The sequence below is a fragment of the Patagioenas fasciata genome, chromosome 8 (assembly GCF_037038585.1).
Source record: "Patagioenas fasciata isolate bPatFas1 chromosome 8, bPatFas1.hap1, whole genome shotgun sequence".
Taxonomy (NCBI): Eukaryota; Metazoa; Chordata; class Aves; order Columbiformes; family Columbidae; genus Patagioenas; species Patagioenas fasciata.
In genome coordinates, this window is record NC_092527.1 from 8,808,242 (window position 1) to 8,824,797 (window position 16,556).

General features: G+C 41.9%; 1 protein-coding gene across 7 annotated transcripts in view; it reads right to left on the reverse strand.

Moving 5' to 3' along the window:
* CCAR1 (cell division cycle and apoptosis regulator 1) overlaps window positions 1-15,176 on the reverse strand; it is a 30,472-nt gene extending 15,296 nt beyond the window's left edge. For 4 of the 7 annotated variants that reach the window (XM_065842901.2, XM_065842898.2, XM_065842900.2 and 1 more), the window contains exons 1-11: window positions 15,037-15,176; window positions 14,075-14,193; window positions 6,906-7,078; window positions 6,268-6,312; window positions 5,564-5,596; window positions 4,432-4,625; window positions 3,775-3,889; window positions 3,499-3,691; window positions 2,292-2,424; window positions 1,812-1,973; window positions 1,152-1,377 (exon numbers count right to left, since the gene is read on the reverse strand). In XM_065842901.2, coding sequence (XP_065698973.1) covers window positions 1,152-1,377; window positions 1,812-1,973; window positions 2,292-2,424; window positions 3,499-3,691; window positions 3,775-3,889; window positions 4,432-4,625; window positions 5,564-5,596; window positions 6,268-6,312; window positions 6,906-7,078; window positions 14,075-14,147 — 1,347 coding nt within the window. In that variant the 5' untranslated portion in view covers window positions 14,148-14,193; window positions 15,037-15,176. The remainder of the gene's footprint in view (window positions 1-1,151; window positions 1,378-1,811; window positions 1,974-2,291; window positions 2,425-3,498; window positions 3,692-3,774; window positions 3,890-4,431; window positions 4,626-5,563; window positions 5,597-6,267; window positions 6,313-6,905; window positions 7,079-14,074; window positions 14,194-15,036) is intronic. The other 3 variants (XM_065842897.2, XM_065842899.2, XM_071811644.1) reach the window with 3 other exon arrangements.
* Window positions 15,177-16,556: the final 1,380 nt, after the last annotated feature.

A 16,556-nucleotide genomic window follows, 5' to 3' on the forward strand; every position in this document is an offset into this window, starting at 1 on the left:
AAGTATCTGCCAAGGACCAATTTCCCTCCATCTCAAATGGATGCTATGTGTGATTGTATTAAAAAAAAACCAAAAAAAACCAACACAAAATAAACTAAAAGTATACAAAAACCAACATGCTTTGCCCATTACCACTATATGTCAAATACTCTATACCAAGAAGCACACTCTACATTATAGTTTCAGTAACTGACTCCTTCCATTTTGTCGCAATCACAAGAGAACTGACCAACACATTCACCTGCATCCTCACAGCATCCCGTTAGCCCAACCAAATCTAACAAGGTTGCTTTATATCCTGAACAGGTTAATATTATGAAACAGGATGCAATTCCTCAGTTACTGAATATATTTTGAAGCTCAACATTCTGAAAGAGAACTCCTGCTCTGCATTGATAGACTGAAAAAAACAGCCTGTCTGGTAACTGAGCCAAGGTTTCCCAGTTTTTATATGCGGAAGACGTGTGAAGTTAAGTCTTTCAGAAATATGGGGCTTAAAGGCAGTTTTATTTCTAAACCTGTCTTTAAACACTTCTATTAATAAAACAGATTGACCTTGAAATTTCAACCTATTTTAATAACAGAGCTTTCAAATGGAACAGGTTTTAGGAAGATGTTTTGACACCGAGGTCTTTTATATATCATTACAGCCCTTGATGTAGCATTTTTTGGCATTCAGATAATCCCAATATGTTCAATTTACTTCAACAAAATAATATTGATATGAATCTGAAAGAAAAGAAATATTGCTAAATAGAAGAGTACAAACTGCACAGAAAGGACACTTGAAGTGGGAAAAAAAAGAAGGCTCCATTAACTATTCAGAATGAATTGCCAAATAAATACATTCAGAGACCTTGCAGGAGCTGGCTGCCTTTCCTATAACCACATTACTGCAACCAGGTGCAGAGAATGGAAGAAACCTCGGTAAAAACAAGATTTAGGACAGCAATGGTAACAGAAAATCAAACTGAATCTCAGTCATGATTCTTCAGGCTCTACAAACTAGCTCTTTACTGAAAAGTTTAAAATGCTGGATTTTGCTCCAATCACTGTACCGTTCTCTCAGTTCAGTTATACTCACTTTTTCACCCTACTGGTTAAAAAAAAAAATCAAATGAATCATCATAATCCTGGAAACCCATACAAACCTTTGCACTGTATAGATGATCAGCATCAGGTGGATCAAGGACAGCAGCTTTTTTATCTATAGGATCTACTTCTCTATGCATTACGTAGAAATTACAGTAATTTCCCAGCTGAAATGGTCTAGACATAGGAAAAGCATCCACCCATGTGAACTGAGCATCAAAGAAATCGCTTGGGATATACAAGTTCTGGTAACGTCTCCTCAGCTCCATCATATCACAGCTACGGCTGAAATAAACATTATTTGAGAGATACAGCAATAAAAGTACCATTAATAAAGCACATAATTAAAAGGTATATTAATTGGAAATACAACCACTGTATATTTAATACTATACATGTAAAATTTAAAGAGTAATATATACAAATTAGGGTGTCATGGACTGAAGTTAGAGTGACTAATAAACACTCTTCCAATTCAGGTGTCTGCATACTAGGGGCTATTTATTAAACAGGATTATAAAGGTATTTTGCAATAGCATTCAACACCAACAAAGAACCTAGAAAAAGTTTATCATACAACGTTCTCAGTCATATTTGATCTTCCTTCAAAGTTAAGATCATCATTTAACACTCAATACACACATGCTGGCACAGCTCACAGTAATCTGTGCCCGCAATTCAAGTGAGATGTAGGCAAACATCTGGCACTATAAACATACCAGTCCAATGAAAACTTAGAAAACTGAACCGTGTAACGAGGAACAACGCGCCGTGGTCTTCGGGGTGACCTCTCCCTCTCTCGTCTAGGTGATCTCTCTCTGGAGCGTTTCCTCTGGGGTGATCTTTCCCGGGACCTCCGTCTCTCTCGTTCTCTTTCACGACTTCAGGAAAAAAAAAACACAAAACGCATACAAGACACACATATTTTTGCTTGCTGGTAACACAAAATGGTTTCTAGCACAACAGAAGCTAGAGATGTCCAAGATGATTCACGAAAAGGAGAGAAGTTCCTCACACTCTGTTTCTTTACAAGAGAGACTGATTGTGCAATTTCAGACAGACAAGAACTCTTTGCTAATGTCTAACAGTAAAGCCACTTGTGTGTATCACTGACTCACTGTGGAGCAAGAAGCTCAGCTCTGTTTGAAGACAAATCTTTACAAAATGCTTTGATTATAGTCTAGTCCTCTAGAACACACCTCCTGTCATCTTTTCGGTTTGGCATGGGGTCTCCTCCTCTGTCATTCCTCCCAGAAAACCTGGAGGGTGGGTCTAATCTTCGAGCTGGTTGAGGCTGTGAAACTAGACGAACAGGGGGCTGTAACAAACCACCTGAAACAAAAATGTAGAAGATCAATACACAGTCAGGCACAACTACACTTCACAAACATTGCTGCTTCACAGTTGTTCCACTTGTGTACATTTTCTAAACTAACTCTAGAGTCAAATATATATATTTATTAAAAACATCCACCCAAGAAACTCAAGAGTCCTACGGTTTTCCTCACTGACGCAAACTGAGAATATATTAAGTGAAATTAGTTTAAAAGCATCTTAAGAGGCAATCTAATATCATCTAAGCACACAGAAGCTATTGCAGTCTATACCTAGCCCTTACCTTGGAAAAGTAATTTAAGATAGATACACTAACTACTCATTGAATTAAAGAAAACCTAAAACTTTTTTTTGAGGTTACTTATTAATACGTAAAAACAATTAGATTCCTGAAAAACTATCTTTAAATCAATTCATTATACTGCTGCATCAGTTCCCCAGGACATACTTTTGCTACCTCAAGACATTTAACCAACTGATGGTAAACAGACCAAACATTACTAAATGCTAATGAACAACTAGGACTAATTAGATTGTCATAAGCAAAACTGTTTTGGATAAATGCTTAGGTGATAGGTTCAGATCCTTTCCCCTTGCTTTTACTGTGGGTCAGACAAGTCTTAATTTTATCTTATTATATTATCAATTCTGTTACTGATTTTTCAGCCACTCAAAGTTCAAGCGACCCCACAAGCTTTGTTTTAGATGTGCCATGCTCAGCAGTGTTTCTCTCAAATGACAACTTGAGTAACTGAAATAAAACATAAATATATAAATAGTTTTAACACTATAACTTTGTGATCTTGTTGAACACTCCAGAAGATGCTAAAGACCTACACTGCCACCAACAGTTTCAACTCCCCAACCTGTTTGTGAAAAGTGTCAGAATAAAAACTACATTGAATCTGCTTTCAGATTATGAAATCTTAATATGAACAGAAGTCCATGGGGATTTTTTGAACTAAGGTCCTTTCCATATTATTTCAACTCTTGCTTCAGTCTTCTGACTAACAACAACAACAAAATAGCAATCACACCCTAAGCACCAGAAGGACTTCAAAGAAGGAGCACCTTTCTGCTGCGGCTGCTGCAGCAGCGGCTGAGGCTGCGTCTGAAGCAAAGGTGTGATGGAAGCTGCCGATATCTGCGCCTGCAGCAGGGACTGTGGCTGCGGCTGCCCCTGAACACCGAACGCAGCCTGCTGCCCCATGGGCTGGAGAACTGCCGGGGGTGTCTTCAGCAGAGGCTGAGCTTGCGCCTGGTTCTGACAGCAGGACACAAAAGGAGTTGTGAGCAAGCATGAACCAGCAGGAGTCAGTGCAAGGTACGCTGGGTAACCCCACATACCTGGTTTGGAAGTGTCTGGATCCTCTGTGCATTCCATTTGAATGGCATATTAGGATTGTAAGTAGCTTCTACCAAAACTCTGTCACCCACCTGAGGTGTCTTTCCTTTAACAGCGCTGCAAACATTACAGAAAATGTCTTGTTAGTCTTATTCAGCTAGTTGTACATTTGCAAGTTACATTTAAAGTTCAGAGAAAGTCGATAAAGTTCATTTAAAAAATGCTTATAGGAACACCATCTACTCCCAAATTCAGTGAAGGTGCTATCTGCTTCAGTTTGGAGTATGCACAAGAACTTAATTCCTGTCTTTGTTCCAAAACCAGAAAGTCCCTGAACAGTACTGAGTTAAGATAGGCAGATAGTAAGTTATATGCATTTAACCATCCACAAATTCTGCATTTTCATATTATAAGCAGCTTAATACCTTCTGAGTCTCCCAGCTTCCGGTTTTGCATTAAGAAAACTCAAAAATCCACATAAGCAAACTCAGATCTAGTGTCTATTAACTTATTTGACCATCTGACTGCATGTTGACAGAAAAAACATACTAACCGCAGGCACTATCAATGGAGTGACAGAATTAGAATGTAATAATCTAAACTTTTTATTTAGTGAGGGTGTCAGAGAGCACATCTGCAGGCAAGTTTTTACATCTTACCTAAGTTGAAAGAAGACATCTTCATCCACAAAACCAAATGTGTCATGTAGCTTAGTAACCACACCAGTGAAGACCCGCTGCTTTTGAGGCTGGGTTTGCTGTTGACTTGATCGGGGTGCCGGATAAGAAACAGTTATCTGGGCTGCCGGCTGAGGAGTAGACAGGCTAAGACTGGTAGGCAGCGCAACAGCTGGCTGTAAGCAAAATAAAGCAAACTATCAATCTGACATACCTACAAGGAGCAGTTCCTTTACTCATGTAGCTTAAAATGTCTCTAAAGTGATTATTCTGAATGGAGATTTTCAGAACATGGAAGTTGCTTTTTGGTTTTGTGGGTGGTTTTTGTTTGTTTATTACTTCTTTCCTACTTTTAATGAATACTGTCTTTGTTTATCCTTTTATTTTAAAAAGTCAACTTCCCCATAATACACACATTGTCTTGGAAAAAAGCCGCAAAGATTGTGTTACAAAGGGGGCCTGAAGAGGAGACAACTTCCTAACTTCGCTGGGAATACACACCTAAAGGTTATTCTCCATTTATAACCCAACTGGAGTGCTGGGAATCAGTAAAGGTTGAGGCCAACATGAACCCTTCCTTATCACAATTTATGTGCTTGCCTTCTTACAAAAGCGGAATACAGTAAGGTAATGAAATTAAGTAACCTATTTTTACCTTTCCTTTTAAAGCGTGTTTAAAAGATTAAGTGAAATCATACCTAGAAAAACTTAAGAGTGTGTTAAACGACTGCATGTTTTAAATCTGTCAAGCTCAGCAGCGTTCTTTTTAAACTTCTCTATACACATACTGCAATACTGTTAGCACAGAAAGTTAAATTCCTGTTCAAAGTTTGTTATTGCAAATCAGCTGAACACCTGAAGTTCAAGTGCCAAAAAAAAATCAGAATGTAATCAAAACAAATATCCCCTTCAAGATTAAGGAAAAGTGGTTGCCATTAATTTTTGAAACCAAGGCTATGCATATTTCAACATCTGGATAAAATAAACCTGTACTACTAATATGTCCATACATATTAGTTCATTTTACAGATTAAAGTACCCAAGATGTCACAAATTTGCACTCTTGCATTATCTGTGTTTGGGGATGAAGACCAAACAATAAAACCAAACTAACCTGAGTTAAAAGGGTCTGCTGAGGTTGCTGCAACTTAAAATAAATAAAGTTATAAATTAATTTTATTTGCTTAAGGAAATTGTACAATTTTACCTCCTCTTTACAAGTAAGAGATTTTGCTTAATCCAAGTCAATTAGTAGTCCTTTGGGGTTTGGTCATTTCAGCAGTTTGTATATGCATAAAACTGTGCTCATGTGGTTCACTTTAAATGGTATAATCCATGTTTATTCAGTAAGCAGAAATGCTGGGGTTTTTGTAACTGAAAGTTAATAGCAATACCAAAACAAGTTTGGGCAGCTGGAGAAGGTTAGGCCTGTAATTTCCATGTCCTTTTGTTCTTTTTCAAAATCCTGGTAAGTTCAAAGACCACAAAAAAATTTAAAAGGGAATGTTTTTTGGACAGCATCTTTCCAGCAGTTAACATACACAGCCCTGTTTAGAGCAAAGTTTAGTAGGAATCGTGTACACATGGAACAGTATGTATTTCTAAATCTATTTTTTCCATGAAGGTAGGCAGGCTTTCATTCTGGATACGTCTTTCCAAGTTTATGAAGTTCAAGCTCTCTTTCACTACAAAAAATATTATTTCGTTTCTTTAACAACTTCCCATACAAGGATGATTTCAGAGACAAATCCTACAAGACACACAACCAACATTATTTTTAAAGTTAATTGTGATGTACACAGTAAGAATCAGACAAACCTGTTGCTGTACACTATAGAGAGTCTGCTGAGGTTGTGAATATTGCTGAAACAGATAAAAGCAAAATATTTCATAAACGGGAAGTATTATTACCTCAATAATACCAAATACAAGATATCTGCTAAGCAAGTTTTAGACAGAAACGATTCACATTTAACAATTCTAATACAAAACATAACTAATCGTTTGAACACATATTACTTTCATAACAAATATTCTTAGCCTTTAGAGCGAACTCTGATGTACTCTCGCTAGTTAAAATCAGCAATTTTTGTTAGGCCTGACGCTTATACAGTAGCTAGGGTACAGTATGAAATCGTACAAAAATGCCATTAAGGATAAATATAGTGATGGAAGACACTTGAGATTCTCAGCTTAGCTGCAGTAAAACTGCTTTTCCCAGGAGGTTTTCCACAGCCAACAGTCAGCCCCTCCGTAGCCAAAATTCCCACCTTCACAGATTAATAGAACTATTGACAGCTGCAGGCCTAAAATCCCACTGTTTCTTAAACAGGTTTGTACCGCAACCTCCACCATTTCCCATTCTGCTTTTCTCTTGGATACTTCAGCTTTACAAAGCCACCGTTTTACATTCTTAAAGGTCCTACAGTCGACAGCAACCATTCCTTTTTCTTTACCTGCTGTAAGGCAGCGGCCGCAGCAGCAGCTTGCTGCTGTAAGGCAGCCGACTGCGAGAGCTGGTAGTTGGTGGGTGTTTGTGTGGTGAGGCCAGCGGCTGCCAGCGCCGTCTGCTGCGTGTAGATCGTGGGAGATGCTCCCAGCAGCGACGGCTGCTGCACACCGAGAGCAGCTGGAAAGAAAACACACAATAAGCACTACAAACAACCTGAAACGGCTGGACTTTCTGAGAGTTACACTAGACACAGCGTGTGATGCTGCACTCCTGACACAAGCTCATGCAGTAAATAAATCAAATGCAAAATTCAATATAAATTCAAGATAAAGGATCACACCTCACTACCTTCTCTTCTAAATTTATTTACAAATTGTACACCACAGGAGAGGCACAGAGACTACTTCGTTTCCTTCCCTCAAGCTGCTCATGATTTTATAGCTCTAGTAGCTGTCATCCCCATCCACACCCACCCTCAACACATTCACACACTACATCCTTTCTGGAACGTATTTCAGGTTTTGGATGAGCCGGATGAAAACTGTTGCTCTGTTGTGTAAATTAATTAATACATTTCATTCTCTCTGAGGACAATATAAATCTTTACTGTAATAGCAGCTATGAAACAGAGGCTTACGGAACATGCCCACTGAAAACGCACAAGGCTTCCCTTCACTCAGTACTGTCTTTGTCCCCAAGTGAGATGGATTTTGTAGATGTGGGGGTTGGTAGAGAAGGAACAGCCTCATAACAACAGGGAGTTTAATCCATCCTCATGTACAAAGGGACCAAGTCAAGCTCTCTCCACCTCTTACTAGGAAAGGTTTGTGCTGCCCAGAATCAAACTGCCTAAAGGAAAAATTAGCTTATTTTATTGTCATATCAGCTTTTACTTCACTGCAGAAGATGACACAAAACACGAGCGAGCAGCTATCCATATGCTACGCTTCTTATGTATGAGATACTTCCAAATGAGGTATGCTTAAGCCTTATAGATGGAACTTTTAGGGACAAAAAGCCCTGCATAATGCAAATCTGAGTGAAACACTGCTCCCTCTTTAGCAGGAGTTCTTTTGCTGTTTTTTTAAAGTTATCTGCACCTGCATGATCGAATACCACTTCATCACAGTATCACAGTATGTTTGGGACTGGAAGGGACCTCAGAAGACCATCCAGTCCAATCCCCCTGCTGGAGCAGGAACGCCTAGGTGAGGTCGCACAGGAACATGTCCAGGTGGGCTTTGAATGTCTGCAGAGAAGGAGACTCTACAACCTCCCTGGGCAGCCTGGTCCAGTGCTCTGTCACCCTCACTGAGAAGAAGTTTTTGCTCAAATTTAAGTGGAACCTCTTGTGTTCCAGCTTGATCCCATTACCCTTGTCCTATCATTGTTTGCCATCGAGAAGAGCCTGGCTCCATCCTCATGGCACTCACCCTTTATATATTTATAAACATTAATAAGGTCACCATATACATTAATAAGCTATCAAGCTATCGGTCTAGTCCACACGTTTAAATAAAGCCAAAGAGAAACATCTGCCAGCAAAAACAGGTCAGCCAGCCACCTTCAGAACTGAAGAACATCCAAACTGAACAGGGTTCCTTTCTCTTCCAAATCTGTTACAGGCACAATGAAATGACATGAACAGATTACATTGTTCCTCCTGCGGAGTTTGTGCTCCACACCACTCTTAGTGATCCAAAATGAAGTTGTCATTCCTGACCCAGGGATGCAGTAAGAGATTGTTTGTAGTTGGTGATCATCACCACAGAACACAAAAAAACGCTGTAACGAGCTCAACAGATCCTGACTGAGGTAATCCCCGCTACCACGCTGTTCTTTCCAGCAAAGTACAATCTTCAGAAAACAACTTGATGGCACTGATCATCTTGCAAATTTAGAATGAAACATTACATTTAAACAGTCAAATCAAGCATCCTATAGTACAGCAAAACCACAGTATTTCCAGTATTATGTGACTTTTAAAAATTGCCAAATTCAGGTTTATTTAGAAGCCAAGCAGGTAAAATCCAAGGCTTCTCCTGTAACAGGCCATACGTTCTCTTGATTTTCTTACCTCTTGTCTCTCCATCAGCTCCAATCTGAATGTGGATTTTTGACCATCCAGAAGCATGCGATCATCTGGAACCTCAAACAACAGACCTTCAACAGACCTTTACAACTAATGAAAATGCTTTGGTGTCGCATCCTGGGACAACTTCAGCTCTTCTTGGCTGCACTGCTTTGCTGACTCACAAAAGTCAAATAACCAATGCAATAATGTTTCTCCTCTTATTTCCACATGCTGATCAGAAATTCCTAGTAGGGTATAAACTCCCTTCATGCTGTTACTGTTAAATCTGTTTGACTACACTTACTATTGTTGTTCAGCCTGATGTTCTATTCTAACCTTGTACCAGCACAGTGGGATGGAGCTAGGAAGTGCCATCAAACAAGTTTCACAAGTTGCTTCCTACTTTTTGTACGAAAGATACAAACAAAAATATTAACATGCTTGCCCCCAAAACCAGATCTTGGGGTTATTCCACTCTTCAGTTTCCACTATGACAATTTCCCTGGCAGTACAACCCACAATTATCTCACACAATTCCCAGCCCACCCTAAGACTCTTATTTTGTCCATCAGAAAAAAAAAAAAAAAAAGGTTTTTTGTCAACTCTACCACCACTGTATGAGCATTTAATATTAACTGGGTATCACATCATATACAACACTGCAGATCAACTTACTAACAAAGTACAAGGATAAAAGACCACTGAGATCCCCTTGCAGGCTAAAACCTGCAGTAACACGTTTTTCAAATCTGTATCTTGTTTCTACTGATTTGCCCTGAAGTATTCCAGGAGTTTAATTTGACTACCTTTCATCTACATACTCATTTTGGACAAACAGGCTCAGATTAAACAGGCAACTGCATCTGCATTACTACTGAAAAAAAAAAAAAACAAGAAAAAAACAAGAGACAGAGAATGAATCACAGACTGAGCGTGGAATTGACATCCGACTGCCGTATTATTATTACTGGCAACTGCAGCGACAAACAATAGCTTTTCAGGATTTGTAATTATCTCCCTAAGCAGAGTCATGGCGATGCCTTCCTTCAAACGCAGTCTAAACAGCTTCCACTCGCATCAAATACTGCACGGCACGTCCATCTGAAAGGGGCTGGGTAGAAACTGAAGTCCTAGGCTGCAGCTCAAGCATCTTTCTAGGTAACAGAAATGTCTGTTGTAGCAAACAAAAAGACAGTATTTCGTATTCTGTCTTGCTGCTTCTGAACTCCAGAGAACCTTTAAGATCAGGGAAATGTCCTCAAAGTATATAGCTACATATATCTCATTGGTAAGCGATGCAGATTTATTGGGATTACAGTAAAAGTGCACCGTATCCATGGCTTTGGACACTTTTCACAGTTGTCAGAATTTCTGGGTTTGGGTCCTCGGGTTTAAGTTTCTTCAAGCTTAACACACTTGCAATATAAATTCCATACAACCTACTCCAAAAACAATTCCTTTTAACAGGCACACAACAGAAACTAGGCTGAGAGTATTTATCACAGGACATCCATTCACAGCAAGCCAGCAAACTGTGCATCAGCTACTATTTCTTTGTGGCTTCGAGATCCACCTATGTGCTTGGCCTATTCTCACAGATTTTCTTTGGACACCTCACAGGGTTCACCAGCAATGACAAGATACTGAACTTCAGGCACTTTTGCTTTCATCAGGTGTGTTGTTCTACACTGTAATGCAATGAAGACTTGAAACAGCAAAGACAACAGAACACGGCATAGCCAGGACTGACTACAGTTCTATAAAAACGCATGTCACTATGCAACCAGAAATCTTCACCCTGAGAATAGCATATGCCAAGCACTGAGATACAAACCAAAGACATTTCAAAAATTATTAGCTGAGAGAATAGGAGGGTATTCTCCTTTTCAGGCATTTCAGGAACTTGCACATCATTAGTAAAGGTAAAAGTACAAAGAGTACTTGCAAAAAACAATCTCTGCTATCTAAGGGTTTTATAGTTTTTAGTTTTCTTAAACTTCAGTTTTCTGCAGTATGCATGATTTAATTTATGCCCTAGCACTGCTTATCCAGCACAGCAGGGACTTTATACTGGTTTTAGTCATGTGATGCACAAAACCACGAGACAAGGAGAAGCAAATTCACTGTGTTACAAGCAAGAGTCTCTCTTCACACAGAGATCTTTGCTGGCACCTGGAATTACCCGTCTCTCTTCTAATAGCACAGGCACAGACGGTAATTAGTAAGCTATCCTAAAGGGATCCCAGGAGCCGTTCATTACACAGCATGTCACTCCACAACTACCGTAGAGTGTCACACCTTAACAATTAAGAGCCTTAACTCATCTAGGTTCTTCTTCACCACAGATGGCCAAGACGGCACCCAAGACAGCAATGCAAAAATACCCTCATGAAATGACATTTTTGCAATTATCAAGTTAGGTTTATAACACCATCACTCACCGCTTTTGTCTACAGCTTAGGAGAAAGCTATATATCATGTTTCTTGTGTTATAAAAATCAAAATCTCTTTTCCCCACACCTAAGCACCTTGATGCTTTGGAGAAGGAACCTGACACTTGGATAAAAAACAGCTGGCATGCATAAACAGATTTAACACTTTTGGCCAATCCTCTGAAAATATAATCAGTTTGGAAACACTGAAATTCCCAAGGGTCAGCCAATTTGCACAACCTCTCAAGTGCAGCCACAAATGAGAAACAGGACACGCTGGTCAGCATGCCTAAGCACTGACAGCATCTCTGTCAGGCAAGTAACCTGGCTGGACAGTCAGAGCTTCGTGTTGAGAAGTGCACAAAAGGCAACTACTCAACAGTATACACGGTTCCTCAGCTCTCCGCAGGGCCAAAGAACGCTGCATACTTTGCAAAAGAACTTTCCTGTGCTCTGTTTTATAAACCAGCACTGCCAATAAAAAAAAAAAAAAATCAGAGGACAAGGTACATGGGTATGCTGGTTTTGGCTGGGATAAAGTTAATTTTCTTCCTAGTAGCTAATAAGGGGCCACGTTTCAGATTTGTGCTGGAAACAGTGTTGATATAACGGCGATGTTTCAGTTGTTGCTGGGCCTTTTCTGCCTCTCACACCACCCCACCAGCAAGCAGGCTGGGGGTGCACAAGAGCTGGGGAGGGGACACAGCTGACCCCAAGTGACCAAAGAGATATTCCAGACCATATGATGTTATCCTCAGCATATAAAGCTGGGGGAAAAAGAAGGCAGAAGCACAAGCAAAGGCTAGTTTTTAATGGCTCTCATGTTTGAGTCAGGTGCTGCTGGATCAGATCCCTGAAAATACTGTCCTCACTGAGCATGTGAAAAACCTCTCACAGCAACTGACACTAACTAGTCCTATCCCAGTTAAAATCTTGCACTTCATTTAAGGAGGTCCAGAAGTAGGCTAATCAGAGGCAGAGTCACGGGAATAGGAAAATGCATGAGAAGCCGTGTGTGCTTCTAGTGCCCTCACTCCATCGTCCTCTTCTCCAGGGCCCCCTTCTGGTCCGAGCTCATCCAGCTCTAAGATGGCTGCAGCTCCTCCCCTTCTGCACGTTTTATGTCTCTGGAACAGGACACCGGGCTGGCCCTCAGTCTTCCACCGATGTCACATCAACCAACGGATCAAGAATGCTCCATCCTTTGATCGCTCTGAGGTATCACCCACCCAGACACAAGAACCAAAGTTTGTCTCTCCCACGGTCCCAACACCGACCCTTTCCAGCTATAGAGCAATTTCTTACAGGAAAGTAGCGCCACTTGGACAAGGGAAACACGAGCTATTCACAGAAACAAGGGGAAAAAACACTTGTAGGCAGCTGGTTAAGAACAGCAAGAGTTTAGGTAGAGTGGGACTGAATGGGCAGGGAGGAAAAGGAAAAGCACACCAGGAGTATTGTGAAACATGTGGTGCGGTTCCCCCAGGATACATACTCAGATTGGACCAGTGCCCACAGGAAAAACTGGGGATGGAGAAGTCATTTCGGGAGAGAAAACTGGAGTCAGGAGAAACATTTGTTCTTTTTTATTTTCTTAAAGCCCGACACGCACCTCCAAAGCATGGCAAGCACTCCCAACTTTCACTAAGCTCTCAGATGTAAAACCACTAACAAAGGAGTTATGTCATTTAACTTCATATCAAACTACAGCAAGAGGCAAAGGACAACTGCAAAAAACATACAACTCTTTACAAAGACATCTCTTCAACAAGGTTACTGCCTGCACTCATATTTCGACACCCCAAATCCTCAAAGTGCCACAGCTTTGTTGAAGTGTTTTCAAATCAGACAACAGAACTACAATATTTAGGAAACACACTATATTCGAGAATAGAAAAAGGCATCGGAGAACTGGAAATCCAAGCAACAAGATTCACCACATAGCAAGCTTCACGTTCTCACCTCAAAAACTTTTATGCTATAAACCAATGCAAAACATGAAAATCTAGCTGGCTAGGGTTTCAAATACACTGGTCTGCAATTAAACAAGGATTCCCAGCTAAATCAAAGGAAATTCTCTATCTTTGGCGGGGTGATACCTTTGGTTATAGGGATCTTCAAGTTCTAACTTGGCATTAAAAAATATAAACACACTCCCCACCCAAGTAACAAATTTCAGAGATCTCTTCACCATGTGAAATATGTTGAATATATTAATAAAGGTAAAATACTTTGTAAACACTAATTTAGGCTGCCCGTGAAATGAAACTCAGGCAGCACTTACAAAATCTGTAATGCCTTATTAGTGCTGTTATTATTTAGCTTAGAGCAACGCAATTTGATGAAAGGTAATTTGATTTACACATATTTGGATATGAGAATATGGATATGTTGTTCACTGGCCAAGAAAATAAATAAAAATTCATCTGGGATTTTATCACTCCTTGGAGAAAAACAAACAAACAAACAAACACACAACCTCAACAGCTAGTATTAGGCAACAATCTTTAATGTCTCCATTGTGTGAAAAACTCCCAACTTAAATCATTTAATGAGGAGTTAAATAAGTTAGTTAGCATGGTGCCACTCTTAACCGCATAACAAACTACAGAATCTCCAAATCTACCAGATGTCAGGGTTCAAACATGAAGTGATATGTAAACTGACCTGGCTGAGATACTGCAGTGGCTGTAAACTGAGTAGCCCAAGGGGGATTCTTCTGTCCTCCAAACTGAGCCATGGCGAAAGGCAAAATCTCCTGGGTGTCTATCTTCTATAATTGCAATCTAGTAAAATAAAGCGCAGCTACAATCTTTGAAACACATATCATCAGGCTATTTTAATTCTGGGTCAAAAAAAAAAAAAAGTGTTGAAAGATGATATTTACATCTCTAAACCTCGTGGGTAACAGAAAAGGGAAATGCAAAAAGTTGCAAAGAAAGTTATTATATTTTGCTGAGGCACGATCTCCACTCTGCCCTTCCAAACTATGGGACCAGAGCTACCGAAACGCGAAGATTTACTGCAGTTTCCAAGGCGGCCGAAGGGAAGATGACCCGGCAGAACGCAAGGTGTCTACTTTTCCTTACTATTTCTCTCCCCGGGCAGCGGCCCCAGGGCGGCGTCCCCGCCCGGCCCCGGGGCGGTTAAACGCGGCTGGGCCGCTCACCGCACCCCTCCCCGATTATTTTTGTAAATCGGCTTTAACCCCCTCAGTACCACGAAACCTTTTTTTGTTTGTTTTTTGGGGTTTTTTTGGTCTTTTTTTTGTTTTTTTTTTTTTTTTTCGCGCGCAGCCGCCAACACCCGCCGCGTACCCGGGCCCCACCGCACGAAGAAAGGGCACGGGGCGGCAGCGAGGGCCGGCCCTTCCCTTCCCCCGGCGCGGTGGCAGGCCGGGCGGGAAGCAGGCGCCTTCCCACCCCCGCCGCGGCGAGGCCGCTGCCGCCCGCCCCTCCTCCTCCTCCTCCTCCTCCTCCTCCTTCTCCTTCTCCTCCTCCTCCTCCTCCTTCTCCTCCCGCCGCCCCCGGCCAACAATGCGGGCCTGAGCGCGGGCCCACCGTGCCCACTCCCAACTCCCGACAGCGTCGCCGCGACCTCTGGGCCCCTCCTGCCGCCGCCACCGGTACCTGAACGGCGCCTCGCCGGAGCCATCTCCGGCCCCTCTGCGCCTCCCGCACCGAGCGCGGCCCCACTGCGCAGGCGCGCCCGCCCCCGCGGCCGGCAGCAGACGGCGGCGCATGCTGCTTACGTCGGCGCCTGCGACCGCACGGGGTCGACGGGTCCCAGCGCGCAGGCGCGGGGTGGTGCCGGGGCAGCGGTTGGGCGCGCGCCCGGGCTGCCGCGTGCAGAGGGGCTGGCGGGTGGGGGAAGGGGCCCGGCGCCATCTTGGCGGAGGCGGCGGGTCAGGCGCCGCCGCCATCTTGCAGTGGGGCCTCAGCCTTGATCGCTCACCGGCGCGCTGCTCGACCTCCTGCGCCGCCCCACAAGGGACTCGTAGCTGTCGAGAGTCAGGGTGGTTGTCAGACGCTCCTCATGTTACCTCACGGATGCCTCACTGCTGTAGGAAACCGCCGGCCCTCAGCCCCAAGCAAAGCCACGCGTGAGCCCCTGAAGTCCTGAAGGGTGTTTTATAGGCACAAGCGTTCAGGCTGGCATGTGGGAGGGTAGGAGGATCATCTGAGGTGAAGGGAGAGCATACTCACCAGAGGCACTCATCAAAGCACTTACACAGTCAGGAGCCGTTGCAGTGAGTAGTTCAGTAGTCCACAGGCGACAGTAATGTCTCTTCCCCTTTTTTTGTAATGTTACAAAGAGCCTTCCATCCATTAAATAGATTTTTACCCAAGTTTGCTTTGAGGTGTAATATTCACATGTGATATGTCCTAATCAGTTGAGAGTAAAGTCGACAAGACACACTTTGTAAGTGAAAATGGGACTTAGAATCTATGTTTTGTTATAAAAAACAAAGTGATGGAACAAAACCTTGAGAGGCAACAACATTAAACTCTCACTTGCAGTGGGCTGGATTATATTGTAGGTGAGCGACCACAGAAGCAGGAGACCATCAGAAGAAGGGAAATTTGTGTCAGCATTTGGTACTTGATAATACACAAAGGCAGGTCTGCCTTAGCCTTTTAAAATATATTGCAAATTATACAAGGATTTAGATGTTTAACACTGATGAGTGTAGTTCTTAGTTTTAAAGTCTACACGTTTTAAACCTTAGCTCTCTTCCTGGCATAACTCCATCCAACTCAGTTGACTAAAGCAGAATCTAGTCTGCAACCTGGAAATAAGATTAGAGGCTAAAAAGGTAACAGGGCTCTCTCCCACGCTATAAAAGGACAACAGCAAAATTGTGTTGAAGGAGAAAATAAGCGTCAGAGAATGTCAGAATTTTATAAAGTAGCTGTACAGTCTTTTGGCTCAGGGCCTTTTTTATCAGAGGATGCATAATTCTTAGTGATGCTCTTAAAGAAAACCTTGGAAGCTCATAAGACACCACAAGTGTGATTTCCCATGCCTCAAGTAGAGCATTATTTTGTGTACTTTCTCCCTCCCACATACATATTGCTACCATTAGCTGGCAAATTTTGCTGCTGCCATTTACAGTACACTAATGACTCCTTTTGAGTTCTTTAGGTCT